This window comes from Bos grunniens, chromosome 6 (assembly GCF_055505025.1).
Source record: "Bos grunniens cultivar Pamir isolate PY7600 chromosome 6, Bosgru_T2T1.0, whole genome shotgun sequence".
In the NCBI taxonomy this organism is placed as follows: domain Eukaryota; kingdom Metazoa; phylum Chordata; class Mammalia; order Artiodactyla; family Bovidae; genus Bos; species Bos grunniens.
The window spans coordinates 50,074,891-50,095,175 of NC_141170.1; the positions used below are offsets into that span (position 1 = coordinate 50,074,891).

A 20,285-nucleotide genomic window follows, 5' to 3' on the forward strand; every position below is an offset into this window, starting at 1 on the left:
CAATGGACATGAGTTTGGGTAAGCTTCGGGAGTTGGTGATGGACAGGGAGGCCTGGCGTGCTGCAGTTCACGGGGTTGCAAAGAGTTGGACACGACTGAGCGACTGAACTGACCTGTTAAGGGCTCCAAAGTGCAAACAGAACTTAGGGATGTAGGAGTAGAGTGGCCTGAGAAAAGCGTGGGGCCACACCATGCAGGAGCCCCTGGCAGACTTTGTGTTTTATGCTGAGAACAAATGAAAAACTGTTCAAGCCTTTTGTTTTTTATCAATTTTTTTATTGGAGTATAGTCGATTTACAGTGTTAGTTTCTGTTGTATACCAAAGTGAATCAGTTGTACATATATTGACTCTATTTTTAGATTCTTTTCCCATATAGGTCCATAGAGAATATTGAGTGGAGTTCCCTGTGCTATACAGTAGGCTATTGTGTGACTGCATGTGTGCTAAGTCGCTTCAGTCATGTCCATCCCTTTGACCCTGTGGACTGTAGCCCACCAGCCTCCTCTGTCCTTGGAATCCTCCAAGCAAGAATACTGACTTAAGTAGATTGCTGTGCTCTCCTCCAGGGGATCTTCCTGACCCAGGAATTGAACCTATGTCTCTTATGTCTCCTGCATTGGCCAATTGCACTTTCTAAAAATGGCCAATTGCCTGCACTTTCTAAGCAGCCCTCAAGTCCTCTGGACAAAAAAAACTGCTGGGAAAGTGATCTGGGAACAGTTTAACACTGCTTTCTCCACTCTCCTTGGGATGGAATAGATAGCACATGCTCTTCTTTTATACTGTCTTGCACATAAAAAGATAAATCACAGTATCTTCCTCAGACCTTTTTAAATCTACTTTTCCCCCTTCAATGTTGAAAAGTCATAATAAACCTGAAACCTTCTTAGTCCCTTCATTATATTTGTGTGGTAAAGCTCACAGTTGATGTCAGAAAAGAGACATCCATGTATAAAGAAAGATGTGGAACATGTTAAAAATAAGATGGATTTAACCAGCAACTTGAAAATGACCTGCAATGTATTTCTTTGTAATTTTTTGTGCTTATATTGATATTTATTTGTAATTTTTAAAATAATTTATTGTTGTTCATTCATTTATTCACTGTTTTACATCTCATTTTAGCCCAAGAAGAATGTAGTTTACAAGAATATATTACAATTCTATTTTTAAAACACAGTGAGAAAATTGGATTGCAGGGGAAATAAGATAAAGCTGGGGCTGGTACAGAAAATATAACCCATGAAGCTCTGTTGACTTGCTGGAAAAGGGCCAAAAATTTTACTCTGAGCTGCCTAACAGTCAATTAAAAAACCAGAAAATGGAAACAAATCAGACACTCAAGAGAAGCACAAAGATTCCTGAAGAAAATTTCCTCCATGGGTCTTCATAAAGAGGGCACTGCAACCAACTTCCTCAATATCAAAAACCTAGAAAAATATAATTCACATGTTCAAGATTTTTGACCCCCGGGCAGACAGTTTCCTAGTCAAGGTGATTTCACATGCTTAAACTTACTTAAAATAATTATTTTCTTCCAAGTCCTAATTGTCATGTGATAGGAGAGTTATCAGGCCACATGCATCTGAGAACAAAATTGCACCTGATTTTGAAGCAGATAGGCCACATTCTATAACACTGAAATCAGTGATCAAAAACAGGTAGTATGATCCCAGAGAAAGACGTGGTAATTTGGGTTAATTCCCTGATCAAAGATTCATCATCAAATTGTATATGTGTGTGTACAGTAGTAGATTTTTAAGACAACTAAATCTCTAACAACATTATAGAATTAGGAAGTTCTCAACAATAAAATCTTTTTTTAATTAAAAATTATTTATTTATTTTAATTGGAGGCTAAATACGTTACAATATTGTGGTGGTTTTTGCCATACATTGACATGAATCAACCATGGGTGTACATGTGTCCCCCTCATCCTGAACTCCCCTCCCTGCTCCCTCCCCACCCCATCCCTCTAGGTTGTCCCAGAGCACCAGCTTTGAGTGCCCTGCTTCATGCATCAAACTTACACTGGTCATCTATTTTATATTGATAATATACCTGTTTGAATGCTATTCTCTCAAATCGTCCCACTCTCGCCTTCTCCCACAGAGTTTAAAAGTCTGCTCTTTACATCTGTGTCTCTTTTGCTGTCTTGCATATAGGGTCATTGTTACCATCTTTCTATATTCCATATATATGCATTAATATATTGAATTGGTGTTTCTCTTTCTGACTTACTTCACTCTGTATAATAGGTTCCAGTTTCATCCACCTCATTAGAACTGACTCAAATGCATTCTTTATAGCTGAGTAACATTCTATTGTGTATATGTACCACAAATTCCTTATCCATTTGTCTGCTGATGGACATCTAGGTTGCTTCTATATCCTAGCTATTGTAAACAGTGCTGCAATGAACCTGGGGTACACGTGTCTCTTTCCGTTCTGGTTTCCTCTGTGTGTATGCCCAGCAGTGGGATTGCTGGGTCATATGGCAGTTCTATTTCCAGTTTTTTAAGGAATCTCTACACTCTTCTCCATAGTGGCTGTACTAGTTTGCATTCCCACCAACAGTATAAGAGGGTTCCCTTTTCTCCACACCCTCTCCAGCATTTATCAACAATAAAATCTTAAGTCCAGAACAGCACATCAAAGTACAAATTTATTTTGATGTGAAGTCAATTCATTGTACATCCCCTGAGAACTTAAAGTGACTTTTGAGGAAAGAATTAGAATGGCTTTTCTCTTTTAAAAAAAATAGCCAAAGAACTTTGAGCTCAGTTCCTTTTCAGTGTGTCCATTAATTTTTCTGAGTATATGGAATTATTCTCAATTCTCCCTCTGATCTTTTCCTGTTGAAAAGCTAAAAAGTTAAGAACCTGCCTCTAGCTTGGGGCTAGTGCACTGGGACAACCCAGAGGGATGGTATGGGGAGGGAGGAGGGAGGAGGGTTCAGGATGGGGAGCACATGTATACCTGTGATGGATTCATTTTGATATTTGGCAAAACTAATACAATTATGTAAAGTTTAAAAATAAAATAAAATTTAAAAAAAAAAAAAAAAACTGAAGGAAAAAAAAAGAAAAAGAAAAAAAAAAAACCTGCCTCTAATATTTGCCCTTCAGTCTCACTCTAACACTGCAGGTACAATTGAAATTTTTGGAATCAAAACAAAATCATCAAGAAGCCCTGAGTTCCTTCATTCTTAAATCTTATCATAAAAATTTCCAAATATAAAAGGGAGAGAATTCAACAAGTCCCTGTATATTTATCTTCCAGGCAACAACTGTCAACCAAAACTATCATTTATTTTGCATACTTCTTCCATTTATCTCCCTTTTTGCTTGAAGTATTTCAAAGAAAACTCCAGATACTATGTTATTTCAGGCCTCAGTATTTCAGTATGAATCTCAAAAGACATAATTGTACCTGAAAACAATACCAACGTGGTTGCTAAGAAAATAAACAATAATTCCAAATTCATATTCAACATCTCCGCTTGTCTAAAAATGTCTATTTTACAGTTTATTTGAATCGAGATTCAAGCAGGTTTACTTATATTTAGTATGTCTTCAAAGTTTAATCCTCTTTTAGTCTGGCTTCTTTTAGCATAATGTTTTCAAGGTGGAACAAACAAGAGCAGTGCTATGCATTGGTGGACTTTATTCCTTTATGGCTGAGTCATATTCCACTGATTGGACTTACTAAATTTTGTTCACCTGTTTATTAGCTGGTGGACAGGTCAGTTGTGTTGTGGTATGTTCCACATGTTGGCTGATTGCTTCCTTCTGCTGCTATTTAACTTGGGTGTCTTTATCCTGTTTTTCTTAAAACCCTGAGAGAAACTCACATTCTTGAAAACTTGTTTGTCAGACTTTAATGTATGAAAGAACTACCCGACATCCTTGCTAAAGGTGCAGAATTCCAGGCCCATCAGCAGAGAGTCTGATGCAGTCTGGTGAGAAGGCCCAGGAAACTGTATTTTTTAACCCACCAGTTGATTGTTATGCAAGTATTCCCAGAATATGCTTTGAGAAGCTCTACTACTGCTGCTGCTGCTGCTAAGTCACTTCAGTCGTGTCCGATTCTGTGCGACCCCACAGACGGCAGCCCACCAGGCCCCTCCGTCCATGGGATTTTCCAGGCAAGAGTACTGGAGTGGGTTGCCATAGCCTTGTCCAGAAGCTCTATTAGGTGTCCCTAAATTTTGATTTTAATAGCACTTGACGTAAAAAAAAAAAGTCATAACAGCAACTGGGAGATTATTGACTAAGACTTTTAAAAAATAAAGTTGGAAATATTACTACAGAGTTACTAGAAGAGGCTAAGTGAATACCCTGGATGATGTCTTCTGGGTTGGATTTAGATATTTGCAGGAGTGATGGCCAGTAGAAATGAGTTGTGGATGTTAATTAGCCACCCTGGAGTAAGTGAAGTAGCCAAATTTAGTTTTAAACACAGTGGAAGTCAAATAGCCTCTAAGAATTAAATTACTGTATGGATCTTTACATTATTGACCTCAACATTTACAAATGCACTCAGCCTGATTAATTAGAGTACTTCTGATGCAGGAAATTTTAATTCTTAATCTGAAGCCATTTTCTCTTAGGTGACCAAAGCCAAAGTAGGTCGTAAGTATTCTAAGAGAGCTCCCCTTTTCCTCTAGAAATAGGCTATAACCATATACAACTGCATGTGCTTCAACACTTTTTCATGATCTTTTTCACTATGTAAATATTGCATTTTAAACACCCCAAACTCCTGAGTATGAAGAGTGGTTTTCCCTTAATTCAATGACAAGGATTTTCTTTCACTTATTAGATGAGTGATGTTAACAGGGTCTTAATGGTTCTCAAGCAGCCAAAGGAGCAAATGGAGTTCCATTTACTCTGCACATTTCATTATTACAGAAGAGATCAATGTGGGAGAAAAACCACCGTGCTTTTCTGGGCTGTGAGAGAGAGAGATTAAAAAAAAAAAAAAAAGGATATCAGGATATGAAAACTTAGTTTTGGGCATTTATAGGGGAGTTACCAGTAAAAGGGAAAGTTGAATTTGTGACTAATGATAATCTCAATGTCTTGACTCATTACCGTGGCTTGTAAGGAATATATACCTACAGCAAAAGTATATTTTAAAAACTTTTTATTATGGACAATTTCAAGCATACCCCCATATAAGGAAAAGCTTCACATACTCAGCACCAATCTTCAGGAATTAGTAACATTTTGCCAATCTCATTTCATCTGCCCACCCACCTTTATTTTTATTCATTTTCAAGGAAATTCCAGACTTTGTCATTTCACTCATTGAAATTGTAGTAAGCATTTCTAGATTGATAAGAAAACATTTTAAAACATAACTATTTGCCATTATCATACTTAATAATTTTTTTTTAAATCATCTAATACCAGGTCCATGTTCAGACTTCCCCTATTGTCTCAAAACTCTCTTTTTACAGTTGGTTTTTTCCCATCAGAATCCAAATAAGATCCACACGTAACATTTGGCTGCATCTTTAAGTCTCTCTTATTTAATGATCCTCCTTCTTTACCTGGTCACTGATTTGTTGTAGAATTGGGTAACTTTTTCTATTAAAATGACCCACATTCTGGATTTGTCTTTTTGTTTTCCCTTCTGTCATTTAGTGTGTTTATCTTTGTTTAGCTTGTTTTCTTTATTTAACTTATTTTCTACAAACTAGCTGGATAAGTATCAAGTTGAATTTTGGGGTGAGAAAACTTTCAGCACTTCTGGTGCATCATACCAAAAGGCCCATAATGGCACACTTGCCCCTTTTTACACTTTATTAGTGGGTTGAGGTTGGAGAAGCGAATGCCAACCCATTCCAGTGGTGTCAGGACACCATCCTTAGTCATCACCCTATCACTGACTAGTCTCTTGTTAATCCCAGGTGGCTTAGTGGTAAAGAATCTACCTGCCAATGCAGGAGATGCTGCTGCTGCTAAATCGCTTCAGTCATGTCCGACTCTGTGCGATCCCGTAGACGGCAGCCCACCAGGCTCCCCCGTCCCTGGGATTCTCCAGGCAAGAACACTGGAGTGGGTTGCCATTTCCTTCTCCAATGCATGAAAGTGAAAAGTGAACCTGAAGTCACTCAGTTGTGTCTGCCTCGTAGCAACCCCATGGACTGCAGCCTATCAGGCTCCTCTGTCCCTGGGATTTTCCAGGCAAGAGTACTGGAGTGGAGTGCCATTGCCTTCTCCGGAGATGCAGGAGACGTGGCTTCAATCCCTGGGTTGGAAAGATCCCCTGGAGGAGGAAATGGCAACCCACTCCAGTATTCTTGGTGGGAAATCCCATACCCATAGGGTTGCAAAGAGTCGGATACGACTGAGCACGCAGGCACCCTTTCACTAAATGGCTTTGGCTTCCACTCGTGCTCATTCCTTAAGCTCTTTATTCATAGCTGTAAAATATCAGAATTATTAGAAATTTTAAAAAAATCATTCCTTCTGCTTTTATTAGCTGGACTTCTAGAAAGAACAAGTTTTCTTCAAATACTGCTTGATTACTCCCCAAAACAGGTCACATGGGTAAGGCAGGATAAACCTTTTTTCTCCCCCCCCACCTCAAATTTCAGAATAATATTATACAACCTCAAGAATTACAGGAAGGTTTCATATTTTCATGAATTCAGGATTTTTATATGTTTTACATTCATCAAAAGTATGTTTCTAAAACTGATGCTGGAAATGGAATAATGAAATACTGGCATCAGTCTTTTGAGCCAGAGTTTCTCAAAGTATGGCCACAGACCATATACATCAGAATCTCCTGGGGCACTGGCTAATTTGTAAACTCCTGGCGCCCCCCAAGACCTCCTCTCCAAGGAGGAAAACCCCGGAATCTGCATTTCTAACAAGCTTCTCTAAAGATTTCTAAAGCAGCTATGGAATGGGTAGCTTTACGGAACAACCTCATCAGAGCCCGGGGACAAAGCCCCAGGTGGGTACACAGCTGAGCAATTACTTCAAAATAAGGTCACAAGATCAATGACCACTGATCATTCAAGAAAAGAGAAGGTGGATACACTAAGCCCTTCAAAAAGGGCCCAACAGGAACTTCCCTGATGGTCCAATGCCTAAGACTCTGTGCTCCCAATGCAGGGGGCCCAGGTTCGACCCCAGGGAACTAGATCCCACATACCACAGCTAAGGATTCACATGCCAAGGCTAAAAGATCCCACATACTGCAACGAAAGCCCGCACAGCCAAATAAATGAAATATATATATATATTTTGTTATTAAAAAGGGCCCAACAGACAAGAGTAGTACTGTACAGTGACCTTAGCTCTTTCAAGTTTTCTATCAGATGTCACCGTCTCAATGAGGCCAATCTTCTAACCTCGTAACATGGCAACCTGCCAAATTACTCTGTTCTACTACCTTTTTTTTACATAGCAATTATCAACTTATTTATTATGCCCCTTGTCTGACTCCACCTGCTAGAATGCAGGCCATATTAGAGCAGTGAACTTCGTTTTTCCAACTATTTCAAGGGCCTAGAAAAGTGGTTGGCATATACTGCTGCTGCTAAGTCACTCCAGTCGTGTCTGACTCTGTGCGACCCCATAGATGGCAGCCTATCAGGCTTCCCCATCCCTGGGGTGTTCAATAAATGTTTGCAGAGAGTTGAATAAATAAAAGTGGGATGCCTGTGTAATGAAAGAAAATAATAGTTCTACCTTATATTTCAATACTTGGTAGATATTTTGTAAACATAATGTTTATGCATGTGGATCATTTCATATTAGAGGAAGCATCGAACATTTTGGACTGAAAAGCACTAGAATCCTTGCCTTGTCTTTGATGCAAATGGTCCTGGACCCCTTACAGTGCTCTACCTGGATTGAGACAATCTAGGTTCTGACTATACATTGTTCTTAGAACTCTGGAAAACTTCCACAACAATAAATTCTGTACAGCATGGCTCGACATGACATTGAACTAACCTCTCCTGTGGATTTTCTTGGACCAGTGTGTTGTTCACATCCAAAGCCTCAGATCCTGCGTAGCTGCTGTCCAGTAGGCCCCAGAGACTATCACTGCATGATGTGTCGTCGCATCAGGTAACATGGCTCTGCATCCGTTAAGACATGGAGTGTCACTGGTATTTGGAGGATCATGTAGCATCGTTCTCACACATCCTACTTTCAAATTGCTCATCTCCTCCAGGGGATATACTTTCAACATTTTATTAAAGTCCCCAGGTGCTTGGCATTTTGAGCGAAACATTTATTTAGTTGGTTTTCCATAGAAGTGATGATCCATTTCTGTAATTTCACTTGCCTTTATTTATTGAATTTTAAATATCATTGTTGAATGCACTGACTCATAGGGGATAGAATACAGATGCATAGAAGAAAAGCCAAACTTGCAAATCTTGGCAACTGAATTTTCTGCAGATTGGAGAATGCTAAACTACATCACTCAGCATTTTTTCTGCCCAAGTACTTGAAGGGGGAAAAAAAAACAAATGAGAATTAGGTAGCTGGGGCATAGCGGAAGTCCTAGCTCTCCCTGAATGAATGCAGCCTCATTGTGTGCCAGTGAAGCTCTGTGTTATGCCAGTACCCAGCCCAGAGAAGGGCATGGCAAAGGACAGCGCTGGGCGATCCAGAAGTCCCTACAGGGGACTGGAATTATATGCAACTTTTATTGAGATTCTTCAAGTTGCTGCCAATGAATGCCCTGGCATTGAATTCCAGGCAGAAACCTGGCCTTGATGTTATTTGATTAGGGCAGGAGTCAGTTCAAGTGCCTATGAAAGGAAGGCAGCATAAAGGAGTGAAGAGGCCTGGATAGGAGGCTGGTAAATTAGGGAGATATGTCCCCATTGAACAAAGCCACCCCAGTCAACAAGATCTCTGAATGGCTCGAGCTTTTGGTATTTCAAGAGAGGCTTATCATCTAAATTTTTATGTGAACTCTTTAGATTTCAAAGGTTGTCATTAATTCAAATAGCTTCTAAACACTGCACTGGTTAAACTAAACACATCTGTGGGCTATTGTTTGGGGGCTTTTGATTTAAGGGACTGTTGTTGTTCAGTCACTAAGTCATGTCCAACTCTTTACGATCACATGGACTGCAGCATGCCAGGCTCCCTTGTTCTCCACTATCTCCCAGAGTCTGCTCAAATTAATCTCCATTGAGTCGATGATGCCATCCAACCATCTCATCCTCTGCTACCCACTTCTCCTTTTGCCTTCAATCTTTCCCAGCATCAGAGTCTTCTTCAATGAGCTGGTGCTTTGCATCAGGTAACCAAACTATTGGAGCTTCAGCTTCAACGTCAGTCCTTCCAACAAAGACTCAGGGTTGATTTCATTTGGGATTGATTTAAGAGATACAGTACCTTAAGTTAATACCACAGTGATATAGAGGAGAACTTATATTTCCCAGACCAAGATGGTGAAAGTTAGCCTATAGATGGTTTGCTGATGCTACAAGTGAAGTTAAAGTCACTCAGTTGTGTCCGACTCTTTGCAACCTCATGGACTATAGAGTCCATGGAATTCTCCAGGCCAGAATACTGAAGTGGGTAGCCTTTCCCTTCTCCAGGGGATCTTCCCAACCCAGAGATCAAACACAGGTCTCCCGCCTTGCAGGCAGATTCTTTACCAGCTGAGCCACAAGGGAAGCAGAAACTCAAACCATGAACATCGTAGGGATAAATTAGCTATATTTTGGTCAGTAGAGAAAGGCTAGACATTTGCAATTGTGTGCCATTTTTAATCTAGAAGTTCTGGATGAATGTACAAGGATCAGTGTGGAGCTATAACTTGAGGTTCACAATCTACTGATTGTGGGTCAGTAGTGAAATCTTCCTACAAGAAAGTCACCACATTATGGAGCTAGCCCTCAACCCCCCTTGAGTCCTCAAAGGAAGACAGCACAGTATTTTCATGAATTGCTCTATAAAACTCTTAGTCTTGACTTGCTGGTGAAGACAGTAGTGAGAATTTAGACAGACTGCTTTTGTCTTTCTGAAGAGTGATAGCCAGATGGCATGTTCTGTTGGGATTGGATTTCAGTGTTGTTGTCTTCTAATTAGTCAGAGAAAGCATGGCTATATAATAATTACAACATGTGGACAGAGTGTTCTTTCATGGTTAACTAAGTGCACTTACAAAATTAATCTGAACTCTAAGAAATTGAGTTCAAAGCGAAATTTTAGACTTAAGAAAGTACATTGAATAAAAGTTTAGGTACCCTATAAAAGACCAGGGATGTAGGGACTAGAATTCTAGTTCTGGCTCTGTCCGCAACTGATATGGGTCTTAATCATTTAATCTCTCCCGGCTCCAAGGCAGTTGAATTAGATTAACGTAACTGTAATATTCAATTATTCTACAACTCACACTTTACTTTTTAAAAAGCTGGTTATTTTCTGTTACTGCTTATAGGCACTGACTATTCATTCCTCTGTCTTGTTTTATTTTGAGGAGAGAGTGGATGGATCCTTTTCTTGCTAGATGATTCACATGTACTTGTCACATGTCTATGTTATTGCTTTTATACTAGTTGGGACATGGACCTTACTGAGATGGGCTTACAATGAAACAGGGTGATGTGGACTCAGTACCAAAAATATTTAATAAGCATTATTAAGTTATATGGAGAAGGAAATGGCAACTCACTCCAGTACTCTTGCCTGGAAAAAACCCAAGGACGGAGGAGCCTGATAGGCTACAGTCCATGGGGTCACAAAGAGTCAGACATGACTGAGCAACTTCACTTTCTTTCACTTTATTAAGTTATATATGGCATACTTACCAAAAGGCGAACGTTAAAAAGCTTGATGTACTAAGCCACTTCAGTCGTGTTCGGCTCTTTGTGACCCCCATGGGCTGTAACCAGCCAGGCTCCTCTGACTATGGGATTCTCCAGGCAAGAATACTGGAGTGGGTGGCCATTTCCTTCTCCATGGGATCTTCCCAACCCAGGGATTGAAACTGCGTCTCCTATGTCTCCTTCACTGCAGGTGGATTCTTTACCACTGAGCCATGTGAAGCAACAGGTGAGTGTAAGTTAGTATGACCCCTTTACAAACCAGTTTAGCATTATCACCCCAAGTTGAAAACATGCCTACCCTATGATCCAGCAACTTATACCTAGATGTGTATCCAACAGAAATGTGTGTGCATGTTCACCAAAGGACACATACAAGAACATTCATAGAAGCATTTTTTGGTATACATTTAAGATGAAAGCCAACCAAATATCCATCAGTGTTGAATTTTTATATAAACTGTGATATCTTCATAATACTGTATAGCAACAAAAGCTAGCAAACTACAGATTTTCTGAGCAACATGGCTGAATCTTATAATACTGAGCAAAAGAAGCCACACAAAAAAGAGTTACACACTGCATGGTTTTATTTAGATAAACACAAACAGAAAACCCAGGCAAAAATAAGCTATTGATTTAGAAGTCAGTGTAGGGGTTTGAGGGGGGAGAGGGGTTGGGAGGAGCATGGGCGAGGACTTCAGGAATGCTGGTTATGTCCTATTTCTTCACTTGGGTGGTGGTTGTACAGGTGTGCCTATTTTGTGACAATTCACTTAAGGTTTATGCCTGTATGTATGTTTTAATTAAAAATTAGAAGTTCTGAATGTGTGCTTTAATTTAAAATATTAAAAACATAGAAAAGTCTCATGCTCTGTTCTTAGACATAATATCAACAGCTCTTTTAAAAAGTTGTTATAACCTATAGGAATCATAATAGCTGAAACTTATTATAAGTGACTTCAACTAAATGGCTGAAGAAGTAAGCTATCTTAAATTGTCCTTTTTATTTAAAAATAAAGTTCAAACAGCAACAAATATAGTGTGCTTAAAATGGAAACATCCACAGTATCATTGTTTCAGTTGAATCAGAATTCCATCAAAAACAGCAGAAATCACTTGTAATCATTTGAATCAATTTGTACTCTTGAAACATTTGAATTCACTTACTGAGCTTCCCTCATAGCTCAGTTGGTAAAAAAAAATCTGTCTACAATGCAGGAGACCCAGGTTCAATCCCTGTGTCAGGAAGGTGCCCTGGAGAAGGATATGGCAACACATTCCAGTATTCTTGCCTGGGAAATCCCATGGACAGAGGAGCCTGGCAGGCTACAGTCCATGCAGTCACAAGTCAGACATGACTTAGCGACTAAACCACCACCACCATCTAGCTCATGGAGATCTTGAAAGGCTTATCGAATGGGTACGTAGAGCATCCCAAGCTGTCAGCTCCTCACAGCCTCTTTCGGATCACTGGCGATGGTAGGTGATGACTGGCGTGTGTACAGTACTTTTCAGGGCACACAGCACCACAGCCACCAGTAGGAGGATCTGCTCACGTGGCCTTATTACTATCACCCTTAATTTGGCTGTCTGACCCTATTTTCTTTATTTTTTTAAATTTATTTTTAAATTGCTGACCCTTTTTTCTGAGAAGAAATGCAAGAGTAGAACCCTAAACATTCACTGGAGACAAAACTATACAGTGAGAGAGTTCACGTCAATCTTGCTTTCAACGAACCACATGGTTGCCAGTTTTCTGGAAGAGCAGCACCACAAAGGAGACTTAAAAGCGCCGCTGCCTGAGGGAAGTCTCATTCCAGGCATCACTTGTGAATCCCTGCCCTTCCACCAGGTGGCAGCGGTTGTCAGGAGGTTGTTAAAGCTATGCAAGCGATCAGACATGGGCTGGGAGCACCCCTTTGGGTATGATCTGGTGAGGAGGCATACATCTTTCCTCTACTGTAAACAGTGTTTATGGACATGGAAGGAATGCAAGTGCCCCCAAAGAAAGCCTGTTCTAAATCTGATTAGGCTATTGGAACAACGATTCGCTTACACGAGAGTTTATACTTGGAGTTCTTCTAATCTTATCCTTTCAGTCAACCTTTCAACAAATATTGAGCCTTCTAAGAGCCTTACTGTTCTGAGGGCCATGGCAATAAAGAAAGCAGTCAAAACCCCTTGGGAGCAATGGAACTTCTATTCCTGTCTACTAAGACAGTGGAGGCCATCTCCTGTTAATTTCTTCAATCTAATGGATGGATGACTTCCTCCTTTCCAAAGCTCTTGGGCCCTCAACCTGAACGAGTGCTGTGCTCCGGCACACCTGACTCTTTGCGACCCTATGGACTGCAGCCTGCCAGGCTCCCCTGTCCATTGGGTTCTCCAGGCAAGAATACTGGAAGGGGTTGCCATGCCCTCCTCCAAGGGATGTTTCTGACTCAGGGATCAAACCCGCGTCTCCTGCATTGGCAGGTGGATTCTTCCCCACTGAGCCACCTGGGAAGCTGCTCAACCTGACTCCTATTCTTCTAATAACCGTCACTTGCAGGTTCACTGGCTCCTCACATCTTGATGACAAATGTACTAATACTTGTGGTAAAAGAAAAAAATAAGATGACTAAACCCTTCCATTGATTCCCTTGCCTTCCTTAGGCTGCTGAGATCTCTCATTTTATGATCAAATCTCTTTAGAAGTCTCATTTCTAAATGAAGGAAGCTCATTTGCTTCAACTTCCTCATCATGCACTTACCTTCTAAATCCTGCCTTCCCCATACGCATGATGGCTAAATTCTGTATAATTCAGATCAGAACTTGAAGGAAAGAGAAAACCACCAGGAAAGCAGGATGGTGAGCAAAATGGTTCTGATCAAGGAAGCCAAGTGTTGTAGGTAAAAAATTAATTACCTGTTAATTATCTGAGAGCTTCCTGTGTGCACACAGCATTGTGCCAGGCATTTCAGGTTTCTAAAGAAATGTCAAAAGTGACCTCTGATAAAAGCCTACCAAGAAAGGTGAGACTGAGAAGACTTCCTCTGGAAGCAAGCTTTGAATTGAGTTTTGAGGAGTGGGTGGACTTGAAATGGAAGGCAGAATAATCAGCTGAGGGTGGGGGGAGCTGTGAGGCTGCAGGCACAGAGGCAGAGTGATGTGATTTAAAGGAGGTCCTTGCAAACCAAGCAGAGGCCCACTTCAGGAAGGTAACTTTGAGCTCTTTAATTATCTATTTATCTCTTCTTCCCTTGAAAGCCAAACACGTTTAATCTGTTTTCTCATCTCACTCTTATTAATCTAATACGAATAATCCAATATCCTAACTGTTCCATGCAAACTGCCTTTGATATAATTCAAAGAACTTTTCAGCAGTAGGTTCTGGTGCTTAATTGAATCTGAACAAGTTACTTAAACCCTTTCAGTCTTGGTTTTCTCTTCTCTAAAATGGGAACTTTAACAGTGCTTTCCTCCACAGGATTGTCAGAGGGTTAAATGCATCTTAAAGTTTTGCTCAAGAATTGAACATTGTTATTAATCACCTTTGATATCTAAGCTGTATTTGATACTTTTGACTACCCCCTCCCATCTTGAAGTACTCTGGCATTTGCCATGCTGCATGTTTGTTTCTCGTCTACCACTTTAGAAGCACTGTATTCATTTCCTTTGGCTTCTCCTTCCTCCACCTGATCGGTTGCATGGTGGGGCTCTTCCCAGCTATTCCTTTGTCTACTCTAAGTCAACACTCCTTGGCAAAACTCTTTCTATGCAATTTCATCCATAACCACATGCCTTCTGTTATTTTCTCTATGTTAATTAGACTTACCTCCAGCCCAGACATCTCTTCTGAGCCCCAGATTGGTATCTGACATAATCTTTACAGGTTGTTCCATGGTTATTTCTAACTCAGCTTCTGAAATCAAGTTCATTTCTTCTCAACCACCTATACCTGCACCTTCTCCTTCAGCATTCTCTATCGTAAGAAAAATGACATTCCTTTTCATTCTAGTCAGAAACCTGGGTTTTATCTTTGACTCATCCTTGTCCCTCATCCCAGACAACCTCCAAAAACGTCTGCAGTCTGTCTGCTTCTCCCCTTTCCATTGCTGTTCCTTACCTAAACCCAGGCTCCCAGGAGCTCTGGGACTCTCTCTCCACAGATTTCTAACTGGCCTCCCATAGAGCACTTTTGCTTTCTGTCAACCCTCTTTCCCCACACAGTAGCCAGCTATAGTCATCTCTTCTTTCAGTTAATCAAAATGTATTAGCAAATTGAAATCAAATTATGTTCTAGCCCAGTTTAAAAGTCCTTCAATGGCATTTCAATTGGCACTTCAAAATAAGTCAATTGTTCCAAAGACTTAGGGAATCTTAACCACCCATAAACACATTCATGGCTTTAGAGGTAGTTTTCTCATTGTAGAAATTCACTCCAAAGTTTGCTTATCCTAATTTATATTAACTGCATGCAAAAAGTAGTGAAGACATCCACAGTGATGCCAATGACCACCACACTAGAAACACAGAGCACAGCAGAATGCTGTGACTGCCTCCTCTTATTTTAGGACCATTGGTACCTCACACAGCATCTGGTGCAAAGCATGTTTTTAGTATTTGCTGTATACATGATGTAAAAGGGAAAAGACTGTCATAAAGTTCCTCACAGAATTGAAATATAACCCTCAGAAGCCAGTCTGGTTTTAAACTGAAGTCTACAACTAGGAAAATGTTTTCCCCCTGACAGCCAAATGTTTACTAGTCTTTGCATTTCAAATGAGGTGCAATAACCTATTCAGCAATGAGGGGAAAGGGAGAGAGATGAATGTGCCAGGCACAGTGCCTGAGACCAGATGAGATCTTTTTTAATACAAAAGACAAGGTACCTTCCCTCTAGGAGCTTCCAGGCCACTTGGAAAGAGGCAATTGCCCAAATATTTAATATCTGATTTCTTGGCTGCTCTTTTGGACAAAGCACTGTGTCTTAGGTGTAAAATGGTAAGCAAAAACAGACCTCTCACTTCACATCTAATGTGAGATGAGAAACAGATACTAAACACTCACATGCACAAAAATAATAGCAGCAATCACTTATAATGCACATCAGCCATAGTTTTGTACTCTATATAAACACAATCACACTCTATGAAGGGCCTCTTCTTTTTATGGATCCAGGAATTTTGGCATAGAAAAGTTAAGACATTTGCCCAAGTCCAGAGAGTCTGGATCCAGGACTCCCCTTTTTAACCACCCACTCTACTGTCTCCACGCTGTGTGCTGGATGGCATAAGCAATTCACAAATATAAGGTCCATGAAGGGAAGAGGGATGGCACTGTGAGAACATATGACAAAGGCATCCCATCTTGTCTCAGGTCATCTGGAGGCTGCATAACGGTAACTAAGCCAAGAGGGGAAGCAGGAGGGCAATGACACAAAACCGGAAACAACAGAAGGGCATGAACCATCTGGATGTACTTCATTGGTGGTGGTGGGAAGCAATCTTGGACGGCATCATGGAGAAGAAAGACTGGAAAAATCCACGTAGTAGGAAGAGAACAGAGGAAAAGGGAACATCATGAATTCAGAATGAACCTAATGAATTTTGGGAACAGGGAGACAATGATGTTTTAGAATTGTTTCAGTCATGAGCAGCAGTCACTCAATTTGAACGACCAAAGAAAACAAGGACATTACCAACTTGAGTTGCTGAAAAGGCCTTGGCAGCAGGACAAAAGATGTTGTTTTACATTTCTCAGCTTTATTTTTCTTCACTCAAGCAGTGGAAAGACAGAAGCTCTAGATATTATCGTACCAGCTCAGCAAACTAAAGAAGGGGAGCACTTCTTTCCCCAAAGACCCAGGGCCAACTCTAATTGGCTCAGCGTATATCACATCCTCCTAGCTGAACCAATCACTGTGGCTGGGCCATGTGGTGCTTTCATTGGCCTGGCCTGAATCAGGTTCCTTCATCTGTTTAGTGCTAGCCTATGTCCCAACTTTCCACTTGTGTACTTTGCCCAGATTTTACTCTATATCTTCGAATCAGCTGGCCCCTATGTGTGAAACACTTCTCCTAAAAATTCTCATTAGCTTGTCAACATTTTCATTACTTTGCATCTTATCACCGCCAATGTTTCCCGCTGAAAAAGACTGAGGTTACAATTCTTCAACTAATGCCCTTTCCAATTTAAGGCCTGTGAATACCAACCTCGTACTAGTGTAAAAATATATTTAATTATTCATGAGTCTGACAAGATCTGCTGTGTTCAGTTGATTTGTTGTGTTTGTAATTCACTGAGTTTCAATCTGAATGTTTGTCTATATTGAACACTTAGGTTTTAGCCTATAGGCTGTTCATGCAAAGGATGCCTTGCTGAAATAGCACTCAGCAATCCAACGATGTTCAATTTTCATTGTGTCAATGGCATTTTCAATCCTGTGGACTTTGCCATCCATTATGCTATAATAATGGCAGAAATTCTGAACTCTATTATGGTATAAAATTTCTATATTATTTAAGATTTTGTATTAATGCTTTTATAGTGGAATGTCTGTGAAATTTGAGTCCTAAGGCTTGAGTTCTAGCCTTGAGGTTGCTCCTGAACTTGTTCTATGACTTTCCTCAAGTATAATATTTTAAACCTTTACAGGTGTCAGTTGTGGGCTTCCCAGGTGGCACAGTGGTAAAGAATCTGCCTGCCAATGCAGGAATGCAAAAGACGGGCGTTCAACCCCTGGGTGGGGAAGATCCTTTGGAGGAGGAAATGGCAACCCACTCCAGTATTCTTACCTGGAGAATCCCATGGACAGAGGAGCTTGGAGGGCTACAGTTCATGGGGTAGTGGGATGTGACTGAGCCACTGAGCAGGCACATACACTCAGGTGTCAGTTACCCTAACTGGCCATAGGTTGGGTGTTTTGTTGTCTTGTCTTCAAGGTGCTCAGGCAGATTAGCACACCAGCTTCAGTAGGATGCTTGGTATCCTAAGCTTTTTTTTTTTTTTAACTGACCTACAAAAGGCGATTATAATAGGATCTATTATCTGATGGTTTTGGTGGTGACCAAGATCCTGAATGTAAAGAGCATCATGACTGACAATGGTAAAAAGTCACAGTGAGCTACCATCATTATCAGGATCTGTTTGGAAAAAAGATGTAGGCAGAATAACTTAAGCAGGAATTGATGTCTGGAAACCCATTAAATATCCTGAGCCAAGATGACCCCCAACGAAACTTTTAGTCTCCGTTGTCTTATTTCCATCCCAGGTCCTAGGGACATTAACAATCAATGGTCTTCAACTATTAAAGAGCATAACACTGAATAGATAATGGAGGACAGGAAGTGAGCTATTTTCCCAGTATGTTCCTCTTGGTGGTTAGATAAATGCTATCTTCAATTTTATTAATTTCTCCTCTAATTCGATTTGTCATTAAATATATGGGTTTAAGAACTGTCAGGCGTTTCCCTCGTAAGACTTCTCTGTTTAAAGCATAAAACTGCAACTTTGTATGAGAACTGTTTTACACCTTCGGAAACGGGCTCCTCCACTTCACAGAACATAACTGCTAAGTGGTGTAGATTCACGGTTTGAGTCAAAAACCACGACTGTGTTTGCAGGAAATGTGTATAAGCCAATACAATGACCCTCCAAACCTAAACAAGCTGGGAGGCCCCGAGAGAAGTAGGTTTTTCTAGAAGACGCGGAAAAGTTTGTTTTTCATTCTTTCCAGAGTCCATCGCTCCTCGGACCATCCCCAGTCCTTGTCCAGAACCGAGACTTCCCCTTTGTACCTGCTACTGTCACCCAGTGCCCGAGCGCGCCTCGGCCCAGGCTCCCGTCCCCCTCGACCCGGCAGGCCAAGGGCTCTCGGCACTCCCGTGTCCTGACCCCATTTACTTCGTGGGTCCCCGCCGGTGCCATCTAGCTGGAAACCCGGGGACAAACGAAAAGTTGGACGTAGTCACCCCTGCCCCTTGCCTCCTCCACTCGCCCGAACGTGAAAACGCGGGGCTGCTGCGGGCCGCGCGGCCGGAAAGAACAAGTGAAGAGAGAAAGCGGCCCCGAGTCTCCAGCCCGCGCGCTGCACCTTCCGCCGGCCGACACCCAGCGCGGGCTCGGTCCTCGCTTCCCGGGCGGCGCCGCGGGCCGGAGCTGGGCGGAGGAGGCCGCCGGCGCGGACGGGTCCGCCCGGGGGACAGGCTGCAGCTGCGCGAGCCCGGGCCTGGCCGCGCTTTCTAGCCGGTTCGGAGTGAAGCAGGACGCCGAGAAAGAAAAAAGAGAAAAGCCGAGCCAGGGCGGCAGGCGGAGGCGGGAGGAGGAGCCGCGGGGACCCGGGCCGGGTCGGGGCCGGAGCGCTCGGGGCGTGCGGGCTGCACGCGGCGCTCGGGCCGCCCCTCCTCCCGGCGCAGCCGGCCGCGGCCCAGGCTCCCTCGCTCCGCCACTCCCCGCCCCTCCGCTCTCCCGCCCGCCTCCCGCCTTCCCCGCCCTCCCCGCCTCCTCTCCTCCCTCCCGGCCTCCCTTCTCCCAGCCAAACTGAAAGCCGGACCCCAGGCCGCCTCCCCGCCGCCGCCGCCGCCGCGCCCGGCCTCCCCGCGAGCGCTCCACCATGGCCGGTCCTGGTTTCCCCTTGTAAAGATGGCGGTGCGGGATCGCTGTAACCTTTAGACTAATGACTGTCCGAAACATCGCCTCCATCTGTAATATGGTGAGTGGTCGCCGCCGCCGCCTCGAGGGTCGAGCCCCAGGCGCGGGGAGACGAAGAATGGGAAACCCGAGCTGCACGCCCGCCGAGCGGCCGGTGGGGGTGGGGGCGGCGGGGGCCGCGCGGCGCCGCCAGAAGTTCCCGGCCCCCGGGCTGGGCGGGCCGGTCGCGGCCCGGAGAGCTGCCGGGGGAGGGGCCGGGAGCCCCCCGCCCCCTTCTCGGCCCCGGGACCCGGGAGCCCGCCCGCCCGCGCGTCCCTGCGCCGCTGCGCCTCCGCCCTCGGGTTGCGGTGAAGCGTCTTGGGGGGAGGGGGTAGGCCGAACCCGGACGTCCCGGGGGACCAGGTTGGAGGAGAAGCTGGGGTGGCGGGGGACGCCCACCATGTTCTTGCCGAAGATAAAGCCCTGCCGGACTCCCTGACCGCCCTTGTCTCATTTTTGAGTTCACTCTTTTAAACTGTATTTAAGATTCACTTTGCAGAGGCAGTCGGTGTGTCTGGAGAAATCTGAAATGTGATAGAGCTGTAAAAAAGTGCAAAATTGTGGTTAGGGAAGTGAACTTCTACCTGGTTTGGGAAAGAACGGTCATTTGTTGTGGATGCCTCAGTTTCCCCATCTGTGAAAGGGGGACAAGGTCATAAAGCAGTGACATTTAAAGGGCCGCCTGAGGGCATGGAGGAGGTCTCCAGGGTTATCCTGCCTGATTAACTGTAGACCCAAGTGTGGACCGGTGGGTGTGGACGCAGCAAGAGGACACTGCTGGGCTCTG

At 42.8% G+C, this 20,285-nt stretch overlaps 1 protein-coding gene and 1 long non-coding RNA gene across 7 annotated transcripts in view; one reads left to right on the top strand and one right to left on the bottom strand.

Moving 5' to 3' along the window:
- The window catches only part of USP46 (ubiquitin specific peptidase 46), a 106,865-nt gene that overhangs the window by 12,043 nt on the left and 74,537 nt on the right, over positions 1 to 20,285 (top strand). For 2 of the 6 annotated variants that reach the window (XM_086407677.1, XM_086407673.1), the window contains exons 1-3: positions 1,428 to 8,098; positions 11,015 to 11,050; positions 16,187 to 19,520. In XM_086407677.1, coding sequence (XP_086263803.1) covers positions 19,485 to 19,520 — 36 coding nt within the window. In that variant the 5' untranslated portion in view covers positions 1,428 to 8,098; positions 11,015 to 11,050; positions 16,187 to 19,484. Of the gene's footprint in view, positions 1 to 1,427; positions 8,099 to 11,014; positions 11,051 to 12,047; positions 12,245 to 16,186; positions 19,521 to 20,000 lie in introns of those variants that run through there. The other 4 variants (XM_086407674.1, XM_086407676.1, XM_086407675.1 and 1 more) reach the window with 4 other exon arrangements.
- Positions 1,036 to 10,930, bottom strand: LOC147370687 (uncharacterized). The gene is made up of 3 exons (XR_015166153.1): positions 10,807 to 10,930; positions 7,982 to 8,109; positions 1,036 to 1,431 (listed from the first exon to the last, which is right to left on the bottom strand). It is a non-coding gene; the product is annotated as an uncharacterized LOC147370687 (long non-coding RNA).